The sequence below is a fragment of the Amblyomma maculatum genome, chromosome 11, assembly GCF_055883805.1.
Source record: "Amblyomma maculatum isolate TAMU_Amacu chromosome 11, ASM5588380v1, whole genome shotgun sequence".
Lineage (NCBI taxonomy): Eukaryota > Metazoa > Arthropoda > Arachnida > Ixodida > Ixodidae > Amblyomma > Amblyomma maculatum.
Genome location: NC_139354.1, coordinates 27580537 through 27598874, shown reverse-complemented (window position 1 = coordinate 27598874; position 18338 = coordinate 27580537). Strand labels below are relative to the sequence as shown.

The 18338-nt window shown below is 47.3% G+C and overlaps 1 protein-coding gene across 1 annotated transcript; it reads right to left on the bottom strand.

Annotated features, from left to right (window-relative positions):
* Positions 1-4031: 4031 nt before the first annotated feature.
* LOC146173236 (uncharacterized) lies at positions 4032-12875 on the bottom strand. Its single transcript, XM_084585158.1, has 2 exons — positions 12106-12875; positions 4032-4497 (listed from the first exon to the last, which is right to left on the bottom strand). Exons 1-2 carry the CDS (start codon positions 12873-12875, stop codon positions 4032-4034), a joined length of 1236 nt encoding a protein of 411 aa, XP_084441284.1.
* Positions 12876-18338: the final 5463 nt, after the last annotated feature.

Here is an 18338-nt window from a genome sequence, read left to right as displayed (position 1 = left end):
CCATTTTTGACCTAAATTCCCGCCGAGTTACGTTATCAATTATCTTATCTCAATATTACATAATTAAATATCAGTACGCTACCGGCAATCTCATCATTAACTGCCTATATAATCGGATGACATCATATTAGCGTAATGCTAACCTATATTCCCATTGAGCTACGTTATGAATCTTACCTATATAGTTGCCTTATTTGATTACCACTATCGTATCATTAATATTCATTGTCTCTAACTACCGCTGTCTTATAATCAATGTTATCATTAACTACCTAGTTATTCTGATGACATAATATTATTACTGCTTATACTGACGCAAACTCCCATTAAGTTGCGTCATCACTCTTATTGAACTATTTATCTCATTATCAATAGTATGAGTGTCATGACTCTAACTAATGACTTGCCACATAATCGTTGCAAGCTTATCAAACGAATGTTTCTCACTAGACTTCCTGCACCGCAACTATACATAGTGCTCCTAAGCACGTAAAGGAGGCTATTTAACACTTTTTAGAGCTCATCTAGGATATGCCTCTTTCGTTTGGGTGCGGTGGGGTCGTGCGGGGACCCAGGGGACTCCGAATACCCTTGCGTCAATAAATGTTTTGTCCTCCTCCTCTCCCCATCACAAATACTTAGTCAGTCGATATGTTAAATCAAATCAAAAACAGTGTCAGCTGTTTCAAAGAGCCACTACTTGCAAACATGGTTCACAATCGTCCTACATCACCTCTATGCACCCCAGTGTGTGAAAGACCACAAAACATGTTTTGAAACATGCGCAAAACTGCGTAAGCTTTCGCAAAGTTATGTTATTTACTGCATGCAAATTAAGCTCATGTACAAACCTTTCTCATTTAGACTTAGCAAGCAAAAGCTACGCTGGCCACAGTGATGCGTTAGATAATGGCGGTCAAGAGTGAGAACCTCGTTCCCGACTCCGTTTTACCCCGAAATGCCCGAAAGGACGATGCTGGACAAAAGGGGTTGCCGCGTATAGACTGCTAGAGTGCGTGTGTGCCGTGGCCCGCACAGCTTCAGGAAGTTACCGTGCGCGCCGTGCATTATGGGAACTGAAAACGGCAGGAACACTGGAACTTACTTTCTTCATTAGCGTTTTCACCGCGTTCTCAGCCAACGGTCGACTGCGACATGGCACGACGCACTGACGCGCTGCGGGGTGCTGCACTTCCGTTTGCCACAAACAGAGCCCGCGACGGAGCTCGCAATGGCTGACAACGAGTTTATTTTATGCGGCTCTACCACTAGAGTGCGTCCGTTCTCGCTGCACGCTACCAATCTTGCATGTTATTCTATAAAGCGGTGATTAGAAACGCTACAATTTTGAAGCGAAAGGTAGTCAACACCGAGTCTCGCGTGTGCTCCGTCGTTAGGAACACATATAAAGCCCCGTTTTAACCAAGCCGTATGAACGTGCCTTAGTGGCCTATAGGGGTAACGTGAATGCAAAGGTCCTGGCAGGTTGAGTCTGACATAACCGTCCCATGTGAAAGAGACCCAAGTTGGCAGCTCCTGCCAGGGGACCACGGTAATGGACACGGGCACGGCACACAGCGACGAGCGGTTAGACCTGGCGTAGAATTGCTTTCGCAATAAAAGCCACAGCTGCGCATGCGCAAACCACGTGACGTCACAGGAGAGGCGCAGGTTTTCGGAGACGCCACTGCCTCCGCGACCCCCGCCGCGACTCCACCGGTTGACTGCGCGCTTTCACCGGGCTGTGTTTATGTCTATACAGAAGTGTAACGGTGATGATGATGTGGAATCGAAATAAAGTTTAATCTTATCCGATGTACGGCTCTAATCAATGTTTCACCGTGATGATAAACCATGGAATATCTATAAGGTACAACCGTGAACAACAAGGTAAGCCACAACTACGCCAAGAAACCACAAGCTAAGCCGTGGTATCGCCGAAGCTTTTCGCCTCTGATATCCGGGCTTAATCCAGCTTAGCCACCACCAATGTTTTGACCACGAGTTTGGAGAAGCGGGAACATCCATGATTATCAGATATTTGATCAGTACAACTCAAACTGCTGAACAAAAAATTCTATTCGCAAACTTTGAAATTTCGGACATTTCCATAGCCCTGCTTTTATGACACTGTGGTGGAACAATCCCGCGGGCAACATGCAAAAGAGCCGGCTTTAGTTTCGAGCTTGTGGGATTCGGGCTTGCTGCGGCTGCCCTTTGCGCGGCCGCCGCCCGCTTCCCAGTTGTTCTCCCCGTTCCCTTTCTCCCGCCTGAGGCTGCGGAGAGGGGCTCGAACGACTTGTCACTGTCGTTTGGGCCACAGCTCCGCCCTGGCGTCCCAGTGGCTGTTCCCATTGGCGCCTTTTGGCGGGAACACGGCACCGCTTCGACAGCCGCGCTCGCGCGACTGTCCGAGCGGAGCTCAGAGAGAGACCCCTCCGAGACATCGCAAGGTGCGTACGCAACTGTTCTTGTCTGCCGGCCTTTGTCCGCGCAGACCAGTGTGTACTCGAGTTCGTCTGCTCCGGGTCTTACCTGAGAGCGCAACTCGAGCCTGTCGATCGTGATCCAACGATCCGCGACAGGCGTACCTTACGGTGGTTGCCCACACTCTCTCAAAGGAACCCTCTGGTCACTGCGAGAGAGATCACAGCACGCCCTTGCGTGCTTGCGGCGCGCACTCCGTGTCACTTCGTGCGCGCAGGGGAGCCTAGCTCCTCGCGCGCTCCCTTGACACGGTGACTGCGTATGTGTGTGTATGTGCTTTGTAAATATGTGTATGTGAGTGCGTATGTGCGCTTGTAAATATGTGTATGTGTGTGTGTGTGTGTGCCGCTGAAGGATGGCGTTTCAATAAACGTCTCCTTTGTGAACTTGGAGGTTGGTGTCCTTGCAGCGAAGTGCTCTCCTCCCGGTGGAGGTTGAGTGCGCGCTGCAGTGTTTCAGTGCGCGCGCGGTGACGGCTGATCGGGGCTTCGGCTCGCGCGACGCTCGAACCCGCGGTGGTTGGTGGCCTATGTCCAAGTAGAAACCACAAGCTGGACATAGTTATTCAATGCTAATTTGGCGCAGGTGTGCCGCAAAAGTGAGTCAGAACTAAATCTGTCGAAAGCTGTTGCACCCCTGTGTTAATTCCTTTCGCACACATTTCTGTTCATTAATTGCAATTGGTTTGGTTTAGGGTATTTAACGTTCCGAAGTGACTAAGGTAAGAGACTCCACATTAGAGGATCCGGAAATTTTGACCACCTGGGTTACCCGGAGTACTTTAACATGCACTGACATCGCACATCACATAGGTACCTTGCTTTACGCCTTCATCAAAAAGTGGCCGCAGCAGCCGGGATTCAATATCGCGTCCTTGGACTCAATAGTCGGGTGCTTTAACTACTGAGCCACTGCGGAAGGCCCTTAAATAGGATAAGGAACTGAGCAAACCACTCAGCAAACTCCGCAAATCGTTTATTACCAGACAGGGTCTTGAACACCTGAAAAAAGAAGTACACTAGTTTACATTATACAGCTGCAAATAACAATATCTTTACAAAAAGCTGCATTCATTCCATGTAAAACCAAAAGAAAAGTGCCGGAACAACAGCATTTTCCTGCATGCACATTGGTAGATCTGGCTAACCACGTTGATTCCAACCACGTTAGAAATATACTAAAGAAAGGTGTCGCAACTGTGTGCTTCCGCGTATCGTTTTTGCCAAAACTAACCAGGCAGCTTGCTCCATTTCAAAGTGGAGTAGTAGAGAATTCGTACCACTGCTGAAGCTGTAAATCTGGCAAAGTAAAAGCGACCTCCTGTCCTCACTTCTGAACAAGTCGTGATCCTCTGGGAATCCATGTTGGCTTTAGAATATAAGCGAGAAGCAAACCGGGCAGCCTGGCTAGTTTTGGCAAAGACGGCTCATGAGTATTGCCCGCTACATGAAAACGGCGTAACCTCGTTCAAAGCTAACTAAAGAAACCAGAACAATGGCTCTCCGAGTACGTAGATAGCGTCCGTTACACGAAAACTGCCTTCGTTACAACCCCGTACATTTGTGACAGCCTCGCAGTATTTTCCACCATATATCCTGCTTGAACCGCAGGGCCCAGGACAGAGCTTCTGCGACACGCACAGCGGGGAGCTTTCTGAACTCTGGCCTCTGCCAAAGTTTCTCTTTGGGGTCAGGAGCCAGAAGGGCGGTCAGCCTGGTGGCGTAGTCCAGGTTTACACGGAGGCGCAAAGCCCAGAAGAAGCTCTTGTTGACAGTACGGCACCACGGTCTTGTCTTCTGATTCGGCCTTTCGGCCTCTTCAAGGTACTCTCGGACATCGGAGCAAGAATCCTCCATGGACTCTGTGCAGGCGTCCACCTTGATAGCCTCGTTGATTGCGTCTGCTCTCAACTCCGTCACCTCTTGCACGCGGTACAGGAGCTCGATTATCTCGAGTTGACCGTACTTGGCTTGCCTCAGATATCCGTCCTCCAGGAACCTGATGTCCGCCCTGCAAAGCAACGATTGGGTGCGTCAATGATTCGAAAGGAATGATTACACGGGAAAGCGATAGCCTTTGGTTCGCTTCGTGTGGTGCTGCCTTACTGCATGTTTATGGCCGCAAGTGAAAAGCATGCACGGAGCTATAATCGTGATGGCTATGTTTCGCAATTGATATGGAGACTCCAGCAGCACGCAGCGCAGTCTCGCTGTGGCGATACCGGAATCATGCACCAAGCATGCAAGCGACAAAGGGTTCGAATGTCTGCTCCGGTGAGTAAAGCCTTCCTCGGCAACTACAGCCAGCCCCGCCGGGGTGGTGCAGTGGTAAGACGCCCGACTACTGTGCCGGAGTTCCCGGGTTCGAACCCGACCGCGGCGGCTGCGTTTCGATGGAGGCGAAACGAAGAGGCGTCGTGTGCTGTGCGATGTCAGCGCACGTTAAAGATCCTCAGGTGGTCGAAATTACTCCGTAGCCCTCCACTACGGCTCCTCTTTCTCTCTTTCCACTTTCACTCCCATCTTCCTCCCTTCCCTTACGGCGCGGTTCGGGTGTCCACAGAGCAAGTGTGACAGTTACTGCGCCTTTCCCTTCCTGTGAACCAATTTATTTATTATTAACTACAGCCAGTCCACGTTATAGATCCCCAGGCAGGGGGAATGGAGCCCTCCACTACGGCACCCCTTTCACTCTTTTCACTTTCATCTTCCTCTCTCTGGCTTGCCAATGGGGCCCTGAATAGGGAATTCACCTAGTATTGTGAGGGGCGAAGCTAATAAGGCCCTAACCCAATCGCCTCTCTGTAATCATTTTATGGTTAATAAATGTTTTAACCACCTCCACCACAGCGCAGATCAGGTGTCCACAGAAAACATGTCACAGATACTTCGCCTTTCCTTTCCTGTAAAGTAATTATTATTATTATTATTATTATTATTATTATTATTATTATTATTATTATTATTATTATTATTATTATTATTATTATTATTGTTATTGTTATCACCTACAGCCTCAGGCCCACGAGGCTGTTCTGCTCTGCAGTAAATTCGTGGCTTTTCTGGGCCAACCAGAATTCAATAGCCTATCTAGACTAGGCGAGGCAACACAAAGGGAACCCCCCGCAATATATATATATATAAACTGAATATGGTCACGGCAAAAACACTTTATTACTGACGTTTTGGCCGGGGTCCGGCCTTCGTCTGAGTTAACAAATCTGAACGCCTTTTAACTATATATATATATATATATATATATATATATATATATATATATATATATATATATATATATATATATATATATATATATATATATATATATATATATATATATATATATATATATATATATATATATATATATATATTGCGTCATTGGTGGACACACCAGAACCGGAAGTGGCATCCGGTACTGGTGTGTCCACCAATCAGACGACTCGAGGTCCGGGAGATCGCGACACTTTCGATGACGATGCAAATTCGGAATAAGGGTCCATGTCTCTCCACGCAGCTGCTCACGCGTATAAATTACTTCCCACGTCAGTTGACCTTTGGTGGGAACATAACTACCCAAAGTTGTCGCTGAAGTTCCTTGCCCCGCCGTGGTGGCGCAGTGCTTAAAATGTTCGGCTCCGAAATATCCGGGTCCGAACCCGACCAACGGCAGCTGCGTTTCGATGGAGGCGAAACGAAGAGGCGTCCGTGTGGTGTGCGATTTTAGCGCGCGTTAAAGATCCCCAGGTAAGTTTTACGATACTTACCATCAATAAACATTGGCTTTCCATTCTGAGCATTTTGACACCTTTGAACCCTTTTTCCAATATTGGATTTTTGAATTATTTCAATGGCCCCGCCTTGATGGCGCAGAGGTTAAGGTGCCCAACTACTGTGCCGGATTACCCGGTTTCGAAAGCGACCATTGGCGGCTGCGTTTCGATGGAGGCGAAAAGAAGAGGCGTCCGTGCGTTGTGCGATGCCACTGCACGTTAAATATCCCCAAGTGGTCGAAATTACTCCGTAGCCTTCCCCAATGACAGGTCACCCCATCCCTTGCGTATCGCCCTGTAGGATCCTTGGACTTCATATCCATCGACCATAAGTTAACTAATGAGGCCAATGTTTCTACAACCGTTAAAGTTTGCACTCAGCTTATGCATCTAGTCCGCCGCATTGTCATTAAGGACGCCGGGCTGGGCGAGGGTCAAGTCAGGCAGCTTGTCAACGCATTAGCATTCATGAAAATTTTCGATACAGTTCTATACCTTATCCTAAGCTATCACTAAAGACATCGCATTGAGGTTGTACAAGGCAGCCTTAACATCCCTGCGTATACATCCACTGAGCACCTTTACTCTACGCGGCTCTTCTTGTACCTAGTAGACCTCTACAGCAACATCGAGACCGGCAAATGGCGTGTCTTTCTAGCACAAAACAAGGACGTTGGATACTACAGCAAGTTGCACTCAAACCTATCGACCTCCCTATCCTTACCCCTCCTTCTCCGATCACAGATAACCTCAGAGTAACCCCACTCCAAAAAAGAAAAAGAAAAGTTACAGCCGATACTAACCTGGGCCACACAGAAGCTCAAGTTTTAGTATAGCGTACAGAAACACATGCAGATAAATAGCGCACGCCAAAAATATCGTGATACCCACTGCGCATGCGTTATACGATAGCCTAGAACGAGCTCTCGCGAACGATCGGCCAGCGTACGCGAAATTTTGAGTTTATCGAGCCAGGCTCTCGTGTAAGATGGGGCAATAGCGTTGGCAATATGGCGGCGTCCAAGTTCCCCTCTTCAGTGTGAATTTGTCTTCATTAGCGTGTTTTTCGGCGCGCTGATGTCTTTAACTGGTACACGGAGCTTTCGCTTTGACTCATGTAACCTTCAGCACAAACAGTTAGTGACTTATACGTTCTGTTTTGTTTTGTGTTTTCATTTTGCTCGGCGACTGAGCAGTCCCTAAGTCTGACAACTGGCGTTGTTTTGTTGGCATGGCAACGCCATGAAGTGGATTGCCTTGGTTTGCACTACTTACACGCTTCTTTCTGTGAACAGAAGTTGTGAACACGGTACGCACCTTAATGACAACATAAACCTTGACGCAAGATGAAATTAGTAGTTGTAATGAGTTATCCTGTCTCAGTGTTCAACACAGGACCAAAATAACTGGCTAAAATTCCGACGCGACTTGGCTAGTTTTGGCTCCCGAGTGAAAAAAGAAGAAAAGTTTCGTTCGTGTTTCCGTACGGTCAACTAAAAGCGCCGAGGTGACACAAGGAGTGTCCCGTAATTTGCTGGCGTTTATCGCACGAAAGAGTCCATACGCTATACTAAAAGTCAGTAAATACTAACCACCGTTCCGCCCAACCACGGGCTGGCGGGAACTGGTTCGTTTTCCAGGCAGGGGTCCGTTGCACCAGCGGTGCTCCTCCGTCAGGGACGGATGTCTTGGGCGAGACAGAAGGGTCTTGGACGGTTGATCTTGATTATGAACTTTATGTGTGCTTATTTACAACGAACAGTCGTGAGCAAAAGTGGTATACAACACTCAGCCGGTGGCGGAGCTCGAGAAAACTGCAAGCCTATTTTATCCAGCAATCCCAATCTAAGATCGAGACAATAGTCGCAGTGTCCCATTTAAATCACATGCATGCGCCACTGTCGCTGTCCCTTACGCTGCCGCTAGATGGCATTTCGATGAAGTTTTCTCGAGCTCTGTCACTGGCTGAGTGTTGTATACCACTTTTGCTCACGACTGTACATTTTTACAGGATTGCAAAACCCATAGCACACAACTGGAACTAGTTGGCATGTGTTCCCGGGAGAGACTCCCAAATTCGGCAGAGGCAGGGCACCAATCTAAGACAGGACCCAACCAAGAACAACCTACTCTCATTTGATGCCTCCCGTTTACAGCTCGGAATCACACCCCTTGGCCTGAACTATCCAATCACTGGCCATATAAGCGGCGTAATTGGACCAAGAAAATTCACCCTCGCCCCGTGCCGATCACCGCTGTCTGCAGCGCTGCTCCCGCACTGAAACCATACATGGCAGGCGACCCATGGCGCTTCTTTTTCTTTTTTAGGTTTGTGGAAACTGACCCCGTGGAAACTCGCGAAGATGTTCGCTTCCACGCATCCGCCGACGACGCCTGTCTTATTCGCTGACCGATACCAGTTTCTGACACGGGAGTGATTAATGGACGGTGCCGTCGTTTCGCGGCGCCTTTCCTCGAAAGCGACACAGAGGGGCACCCACTTCCCATTCAGGGGCTCGGGAGGATTAACTAAACAATGTCCTGCTGTCTGAGCGCTAGGTGCCAGCTTACTCCCCAGCCGTGGCAATGGACGCCCCCACGCGCATCTTAACGATCCCTTACAAAGTCTATTAAGCCTACTGATTTGATGATCGTCTACACAGAGGCATCACGAACTAACGTCAGAGCGGCTGCTTACTCAACTGATAGCTGTCGCGAGGTAGTGACACGTACACTCAATCCTTACATAGATCCTCCTCCCACAAGGACTCTAGAGACCCCACAAATAGTCGGCAGTATTCAAGACCACCCACTAGCCCCTCTAACCCTTCAGGACATACCATGCATGTACACTGATTCAATGCAAGCTATATATGCGCCATTCATACGGGTCGCATTCCTGAAGAACTATAGGATGAGCTACACAGAGCTAATACCAAACTACTTCCCCGCACTCTTACACTAAGGTGGATTCCTGGTTACGATGGAAGCCCAGGCAATGAGGTAGTGCATTGCCTCGCCCGTGAACTTCAATACCGGGCGCCTGGGATTCCCTGGCATTATCTTCACGTGGGGGGCTACCGTCACTACAAAAAAAAAAAAAAAAATGAAATCAGCCTTCACTATGACAGCATCCGGGAAACTCTTCGTATACGTCTTCTTCCAGATAAATCCCTCCCTACCCCGCAAATGCGCGTTCTTCGACGCATACACGCAAAATACACTCCTTATACTGCGGTCCGATCGTTTCTCTACCGCACCGGAGATTGGTTCCTTGATCACACTGGCCCAGGACATTCTCGAAGCTTAACAATGCGTTTCATTAAAACTGTTCCCTCCTTCTAAATGCATTTAGTTCAGCTCAGGGCCTAACCATACAAAAGACACACCAGTGTGGCCTCAAGCACGAGTGCGGTAACAAAACAAAAATCCACCTAATACAGGCGAAATTAAATTTGCGCAGATTACAACACGACATCATTAAAGATCCCGTTCTAAATCACGGGCATCACTGCAGCAGGTGGCAGTTGCCAATTGAGATGGATGTATACTGACAGGTCATCGAGATGTGTAGCGTCCCCGGACCACATGGCATCTCCGAGTCGTCAGCCGCTACCAACTTCGCCATTGAAAGGAGAGGACGAGTTCGGAATACAGCTTTGCAAGACTTTCGGATGCGTAGTTGGAAACTGCTTCAAGGTCGCGCAAGCTCACTCGTAGGGATTCGTAAAAACCTTGTTGTCTTTAATAGAAATGCGGCAAATTAAGGTTTTATGCTAATGAGTATAAGCAATATTAAAGTCACAAATTAACGATCAGTGATTACGCGAGTTGCAAACTGCATGTGGGCGAACGAGCTAGGGTCATCAAGAAGAGGCTGAAAACGAAAAGCATTCGCGCTGTCATGCCATATTATGCATATCCATTTTTTTTTTTCATGTCGTCCAAAGCACATTGTATTTTGTGCATACTTAAGCTCTACCTTGCAAGGGCTCCCTTCTGCTGCTCGTCTTCGGCGTGCTTGATCTCGTACATGTAGTCTCCTATTTGCTTAATTACCAATCCTTTAATTTGTGCCTTCATTATATCATGCGCGGTCTAACACTCTAGAGCATCTATTCCTATCACATTATGTACAAGACCCACCCGACGAAGACATGAGGTCCTATTCGATACCTAAAGTCCCGGGCTCGATTCCCGTTATCTCCCGAGCTCACAGGAGATAACCGGGCTGCCAGCACTTGCCAACCTGGCCATGTCCCATGTTCTAGTGATGTCACTGAACCCAGCAACCAATTAGTGCCTGATTATGTCACCTGCCAATTAGCACTTGCAAATGGCGTGGCCATAGTTTTTCGCTAACGCAGATGGTGCCTAATATGTCCAGAAAATGCCTTTCACACCGTCGCCTTAAAATACGATCTGAGAGCGCATGTGATTGTATTGTAGGTCACCTGACTTACGTACCAGTATGGTCAAACTTTATCCAGCACAGCCGTCCACCCTAAGAGCCGAGCAGCTGCTGCTGGGCGCTTGGCAGGACAAGGGGAAGGGTGTCCAGGCAGTGCGTGCTCTTTGCCGTTTTCCGTGCGGCAGCGGACTTGATTCGCGCTTGTAAAGCAAGCCACTGTGCCTGTAGATATGTATTTCATATGCCTTCTCCCACATCGTCACCCATCATGATCTTCTTTCATCTCTCCTTCTCCCTCCCCAGTGCACAGTAGCAGGCCAGATTTCAATTATTCCGGCCAACCTTTCTGCCTTTTCATTTCAATAAATCCATCTATCTTTGTCGTTTAATTTTTTTAATGCGCTATATGGCTAGCTCGGGCATTCTAAATAATGAACCTTCAAGGGAATGCCGCCCCGTATTAGGGCCAAGTTTAAACGTTCGAGATCTAAAGCAGTGTCGCGCCTCGAGTTCCCCCGTTCCATCACCCCCCTCCAGTGAGAAAATGAGACACTGCCATAGTATGGCTTCTGCTTGGTGACACCTGGCATTTCAAGGTCGGCAGATTTAACGGCATGTTTCCCAGTTCTGTGCCATTGCATGTGTTGGTGCTGTTGGCGTAAAACTATAGCTACGTCACAAACATTGGTCAGCATGTGTGATGAATTACGCCGCTGCGCCTAAGTAATCGCGCCTTAACGAGTTTCGCGAACAGCGACGTCTCGAGCCCTCCTCTACATGAAAAAAAAAAATACTTACGGGAGGCACTTAACCTTACAGGGTATGGCTGCCGTGACTTTGTGCAGATCCACTTTCGCCTACAAGCACATTCCTACTAGCGTACACTAATTCCTTAATATTGCCCCTATTATCTCGTCTATCCTTGTTAGCACACGGTGCTTACCCCGACAACCCGCCACCGGTTATAAGCGACCACCTGACATCGATATAAAATCCCGCGTTAACCAGTACCAAGCTGTCTGCGTGGTACCCAAGAGCCCCGGAAGGTTGATTCCTATTCCACCCTCCTACCTCAAACGGGCAACCCGAGTGGGCAGTTGTTCCCAACATTTTCATCGTGACAGCACGTGGTCTCGTCAGCTCACACAATCAAAAAATGCGGTGGCCTGAAAATTAAGCTTCTAACTACAGCCAATAAGAGCCATGCCCATGAGTTTTAGCTAACAACGCCGGATTTTCTGCACTAAATGGTACTTCACGCCATAACGTGACTAATAAAAAATATACGCAGCATTCCCCATAGCGAACGGTTATCGCAAAATCTTTCATTACACAGTAGTGTAACCATCCTACAAAGCTTCTTTTTCTTCATCAGCTCTTCTTGATCCTAACCTGTCCTGTACTCAACCCGTCCGATTACATCTTACGGTCATACCTGGAGCCGGCCTTCTTGATGCTGACGTGGTAGGCGTACTGACCTAGGACCAGAAGCACGAGAAAGGGCTTAACAACGCCGGAGGCCGATAGAGTTTTGCTGGCGAGTGCGGTTAGGAAGGCCTTGCTGGGGCAGAACAAGTCCCCGTCATATGACGTAGGCACCGCCGCAGTCAGCACCTTTCTCATTCGTGTCTGGAAGAAATCCTGCACCTCCCCGACCGGCTTGGCTGCAACCACAGCTAGAGCTAGGCTGCAGAATCCAATGATGAGACCTGCTTCGTCCAGGGCCTGTCGGTTGGCGCAACTCTTTCGGATCAGATCCGCCAGGTAGTTGACGATGCCGGGAGACGATGGCAGGGGTTCTATTGGCTCGCTCTTGCTGGCGAAGAGATGAGGTATCTTGTCCGGGCTCAATACAGGACTTTGAGCGTTCGGATAAGGTCCGTCGATAACGGGGTCTGAAACCTTGTATATGCTGGCGAACAGAGGCTGTGCTGGGGTCGTCGGTGATGGCGTGGCAGCCACGCAGTCCAGCATGAGTCCGTCGAAAGAGTCGTCCCATTCACTTTCAGCGAATATCCTGAGCCAGGATGCGTACAGCGAGCGACGGGTGGCCTCATCCGGATACTTGACACCCTTAAGGATTTCTCGGGCTCCTTTTATGGCGAAGATGTCGCTCCAGTCGGAGCGGTGCTCTATGTGGTCCTCAGAAAGTCGAGGCACCTCAAGCGCAGCAAATTCCACCACAGAGAGCATCCAGTCCTCCATGTTTACTTCAGACAATTCCGAGGCGGGAATCTCTACAGCTGCAAAGGGCAAACAGTGAATTAGTATAATGAGGAGCTAGTCAACTGAAGAAGCAACATACCAACGTCCTACAGAGTAAAAACTGGCGGAAACACAGCCTAAATAAATCAATTGCTATAGGGGATTTTCACTATACGAAAATGGCACCCAAATTGATCCAATAAAGCGGCGTTACACAGGATTGCCTCTATAGTTTGTCGAAACAAGAGGCAAGAAAATGAGGCTAACAAGATGCATTTGTAATTCTTATATAAACACCTAGAAGCAAACCTCAGTACTTCGTAAACATCGTGCAATAAAAATATTGCAGTATGTAGAATAAAAATATAAACAAAAATATAAAGTTAAGAGCATGTTTATATTCGAAGGATTGCTTAGGGCTTCAGAAATTCGGTTCAGAATATGCTGCATTTATTAAATTTTATCTTATGCAATATTTAAAGCCTTGTCATTGTTTATAAAGTCGGTGCGTGCTTGTTACACTATTGATGGCTTAAGATGGAATGAACTCACGATTTTTTTTGCAATTTCGTTCTAAAACGCAAGTGGCGGTTTACCTTTTTCTCTATCCTGTAATTTTTTTTTTTTTTGCGAGGTGCAGTGGGGGGGGGGGGAGCATCCAATCCAGCTCTTAATTATTTCATTTCCTTGTTATAACAAAATTGCAATACTATATATGTTTGGAGACGACTTTCCTAAAATGCACCTAAGTACAATCAGAACCAAAACACTTTGCAGCATGATAGTTTTGGTCGAATTATATATTTCTTCGAAGCAGCGGCACGAATGAGCCGAGAAGCGGTATGCTATCAAGCCTAGAGAAAAGGCTCATCAGTAACGGAGAGAACCCGCCATCCACCTACCTCTAACTCTTCGCCTCGTGTTGGCTCACCTTTTTTCTGGGCTAGATAGCTCACAGAGAATACTCATCTTGGCTCATTAGTGCTGCTGCCATAAATACATATAGAATTTCACCAAAACCCCTCTGCGGTAGTGCAGCAATTAAAGCGCGTGCTCGGCTACTGTTCCCACGGATGCGGGATCGAATCTCGGCCGCGGCGGCTGCTTTTCGATGGAGGCGAAGAGCAAGGCGCCCCTGTGCTGTGCGATGTCAGTTCACGTGACAAAAAAAAAATGCTTGTGATTTAATTCTGGTTCTAATTGCACTCGACCTGTTGTATATGGTAAGAGGTTTGAGGGTCCCTAGCTCGAAGCTGGCAGGGTGCCATATTGGCGCTTGCTGACATCGAGCATGGACCGAGATTAGTCATGTGTGATTTATTACATGGAATCAGTTATATTGTAGCCCGTTGTGTACAAGTACGAATCTCCTCAAGTAGCATAAATATGAAAGCTCTAGAATACAAACGGGAGGAAGTGCAGCCCATGTAGACCCCCTCAATTGATCCATTATCCATTATGGCGGAGTTAGGGAGGATACCTTCAGCGCCCTGCACAGGTAAAATCGGGCTTATTATAAAGTTTCATGGTGAACGAGGCGTTCGAAGTGACTATGCATGAGCTTACCAGAATAAGCACTGCAATTATAAAGGCAGTGAAGCGCAAATCTCTTGCCCCCCTTAAAACGTGGCCGCTATTTTTTTTTTTAGTGCGCACGTGTGTGTGTGTGTGTGTGTGTGTGTGTGTGTGTGTGTGTGTGTGTGTGTGTGTGTGTGTGTGTGTGTGTGTGTGTGTGTGTGTGTGTGTGTGTGTGTGTGTGTGTGTGTGTGTGTGTGTGTGTGTGTGTGTGTGTGTGTGTGTGTGTGTGTGTGTGTGTGTGTGTGTGAAAAATAAAGCCAACGTTGAAAACAACTTATTGACGTTTCGGCTATGCAACAGCTTTCTGTGGAACGCATTCTGATGAAAGCTGTTCCACAGCCGAAACGTCAATAAATTATCAAAGTTGTTCATCGACGTCACTAGAATTGGCCGTGCCCAAGTTTTCCTTTTTACTGTATTACATAAGTAAATACATACATACATGCATACATACATACGTACGTATGTACGTACATCATCATCATCATCAGCCTGACTATATTGACTGCAGGGCGAAGGTGTCTCCCATATTTCTCCACTTAACCCGGTTCTGTGCTAGCTGCATCCACTTGACCCCTGCGAACTTCTCAACCTCATCCGCCCACCTAACTTTCTGCCGCCCCCTACTACGCTTTCTTTCCCTTGGAATTCAGTTTGTTACCCTAAGCGATCATCGGTTATCCTCTCTTCGCACTACATGTCCTGTCAATGCCCATTTCTTCTTCTTAATTTCCACTACAATGTCGGTAACTTGAGTTATTTCTCTGACTCACTCTGCATGCTTCCTATCTCTTAATGTTACCGTATTCAGATATGTGGCGCAAATAAACACAAACACAAATGTTACCCCTACCATTTTTCGTTCCATAGCCCTCTGGGTTGTCCTGAACTTAAGTAGAACTCTCTTGTTTAGCCTCGACGTTTCAGCCCCATAGGTGAGTACAGGTAAGATGCAACTGTTGTATACTTTCCTCTTGAGCGATACCGGTAAGCTGCTAGTCATAATCTTCGAGTGCTTGCCAAATGCGCTCCATCCCAATCTTATTCTTCTTGTTATTTCCTTTTCATGGTCTGAATCTGCGGTTACTACCTGTCCTAAGTAGACATATTCGCCTACTGCTTTCAGTACTTCGCTACCTAATGTAAACTGCTGTTCCTTCCCAAGGCTGTTGAACATTACCTTAGTCTTCTGCATATTGAGTTTCAAGCCTACCTTTCTACTTTTCCTGTCTAGGTCATCAATCATTATTTGCAGTTCATCCCCGGAGTTGCTTAGCAAGGCAATGTCATCAGCAAATCGCAGATTACTGAGGTATTCTCCATCTACCCTTATCCCTAACTGCTCCCATTCCAAGCCTCTGAATACTTCCTCCAAGCAAGCTGTGAATAGTACTGGGGAGATCGTGTCTCCTTGGCGAACACCTTTCTTTATGGGAATTTTGTTACTTTCTTTATGCAGAACTATGGTTGCTGTGCAGCCACTATATATATCTTCCAGCACTTTCACGTACCGCTCGTCTACCCCCTGATTTCGCAATGCCTGCATCACCGCCGAGGTTTCAACTGAGTCAAATGCTTTTTCGTAATCAATGAATGCTATGTATAAGGGCTGGTTATATTCCGAGCATTTTTCTATCACCTGATTGATGGTATGGATATGATCGATAGTAGAGTACCGTTTCCGAAAACCTGCTTGATTCTACATACATACATACATACATACATACATACATACATACATACATACATACATACATACATACATACATACATACATACATACATACATACATACATACATTGCTTTCACGAGAAAATTGACGCAGTTGTAGCGTACAGCTCGTCTGGGACCCTTGTGCAGAAGCTCCACTTTTATCGTATATTTTTACGACCAATGTTTTTGAGCAACACATGCCTCGGCTCGCGGTTGCGATGAGAGCTGATGTTTGTGCATACATTTTCACTCCTCTTCTCACTACATCATCCCCCATCAAGATATTCTTCTCTTTCCCTTCCCTGCGCAAGGCCTGATATTAATATTTCCGACCAACCTGTCTGCATGTCCAATCAACAAAGTCATCTATCTTTGGTAGCAGTGTCCACGTCGGCCGATGGACCGAGAAGGCGAATCAGCAAACTATCCGGCTCAGCGTTCTTATTGACAATAGTTAACGATGATCCATGGGGTGTGGCGTCGATTGCAACGAATCCCGAACACTTTCTCAGGCAGCTGTTCATTCCAGTAGATGCGTCACTCTTCCTTCAACAGCGGGCTGAAGACCATCGCACTTTATAAATAAGAAAACCAAGCAGGATGATGTCTTGTATTCCCTACTTTTATCATATACCGGAGCAGCAGTCTCAGCCTTCATCCTTGAAAATAATATTCTTCTGTGAGAAATCGTATGCCGTTGGCTTATAACGACACCCTGCACAGACAGCGATGTGGTGGCATGCGTTGGAGATCACAATATGATCAGTGACTCCCCCGCCATCACCCGCCTCACCCCCCGCTGCTGTTCATCCTTGTGACACCCCTGAAGACGGTCGAACACTCCTGGCAGCCCTCGCACGAAGATATTCTACAAAGCCGGCAACTCCGCAGCGCTTCGACAACCGCAAATAAGCGGCAGACAAACTTTACGGAAGTTCCTTAAAGCAGCAGGCAGCCCGGCCAATAAAATCAAAGAATTCCAAGAGTAGCCCCATAGCAGCCAGCCCAGCAAAAAAAAAAAAAAAAAAAAATTTCGCTCATGTACAAACAGCATCGACTGCAGCGAATCGTCGGTTCTAAATGAAGAAAAGGTGCCTCGGGAAATTAACACCTCGCCTTACAACATGAACGGCGAGCGATGCGACTTGACGTCGACACAAAATGAATGAATGAATGAATGAATGAATGAATGAATGAATGAATGAATGAATGAACGAACGAATGGTGAGCGCATGTATTTGGCGGCGAAAACAGGACGTTTGACCTAGCGAGAGCTACCGCAGAAGAAACATGCCTCATGTAGAAAGGAAGGGGAGAAGCCGGACGGCAAGTTGAACAAAATGCCAGTTATAAGAGTATTTGAGAAACGAAAGGATGAAGTAAAAAAAGGGGGGGGGGGGGGGCGAAGAAGCACAATTAAGAAAAACGAAAAAGAACTAACATGGACTCTAGTTACAAAAGCGCAAACTGTAAAAAAAAACGCCTCATTTAAATTATAATTCAAGCTCGCCCCTCAGCGAGTCAGTCACCCAGTCGCAGTTACAGATTTCGGTGAGCTGAGCCATTCCGAGCCGCTCACTGAAGCCGCCTTTTTCACAAAATGTGGCGCCCTCTGGGAGTGGTTGTAAATTCGTCTGCTACTGGTTGAAAACGTCATTGGGAGTGCAGCCGCCAAAGAAATGACAGTGTGTGTTCTTGACAGCTACCGCCACGTATCGCATACGCCTGCGCATATTAACTACACATGGCCTCCGAGATCAGCTACGGCTGCGCCGATCGCGGAGACCAAGAACTGCGCATGCGCAGTTGGGGTTGGTAATTTGTTTTCAACCACGGGAGGGGTGCGCATGCGCAGAGCGGCCTTGTGAAAAAGGCGGAGTGAGCCGTTTTGCCCATCTCTGCATGAAAACGAATGGTCCTGCACTTTTCTTTTAGTCACATCAGCAATCGCGCACTACCGATTCTGAAACTATAGCATGGTCATGTTTTCTTGCACTCGCATTAAAATTCGTATGATCTGAAAAAAAAAAACATAAAACGAGCAGTTCGTGAGGCCTTATGCGGTAGGGGTAGCTAAACGGGTACTTACCAGCTTGCACAAAAATGACTCACGAGGACAGCACTATTTGAATTGACGGACACCCGATCGTCAACACATGTGCGCCATGAAT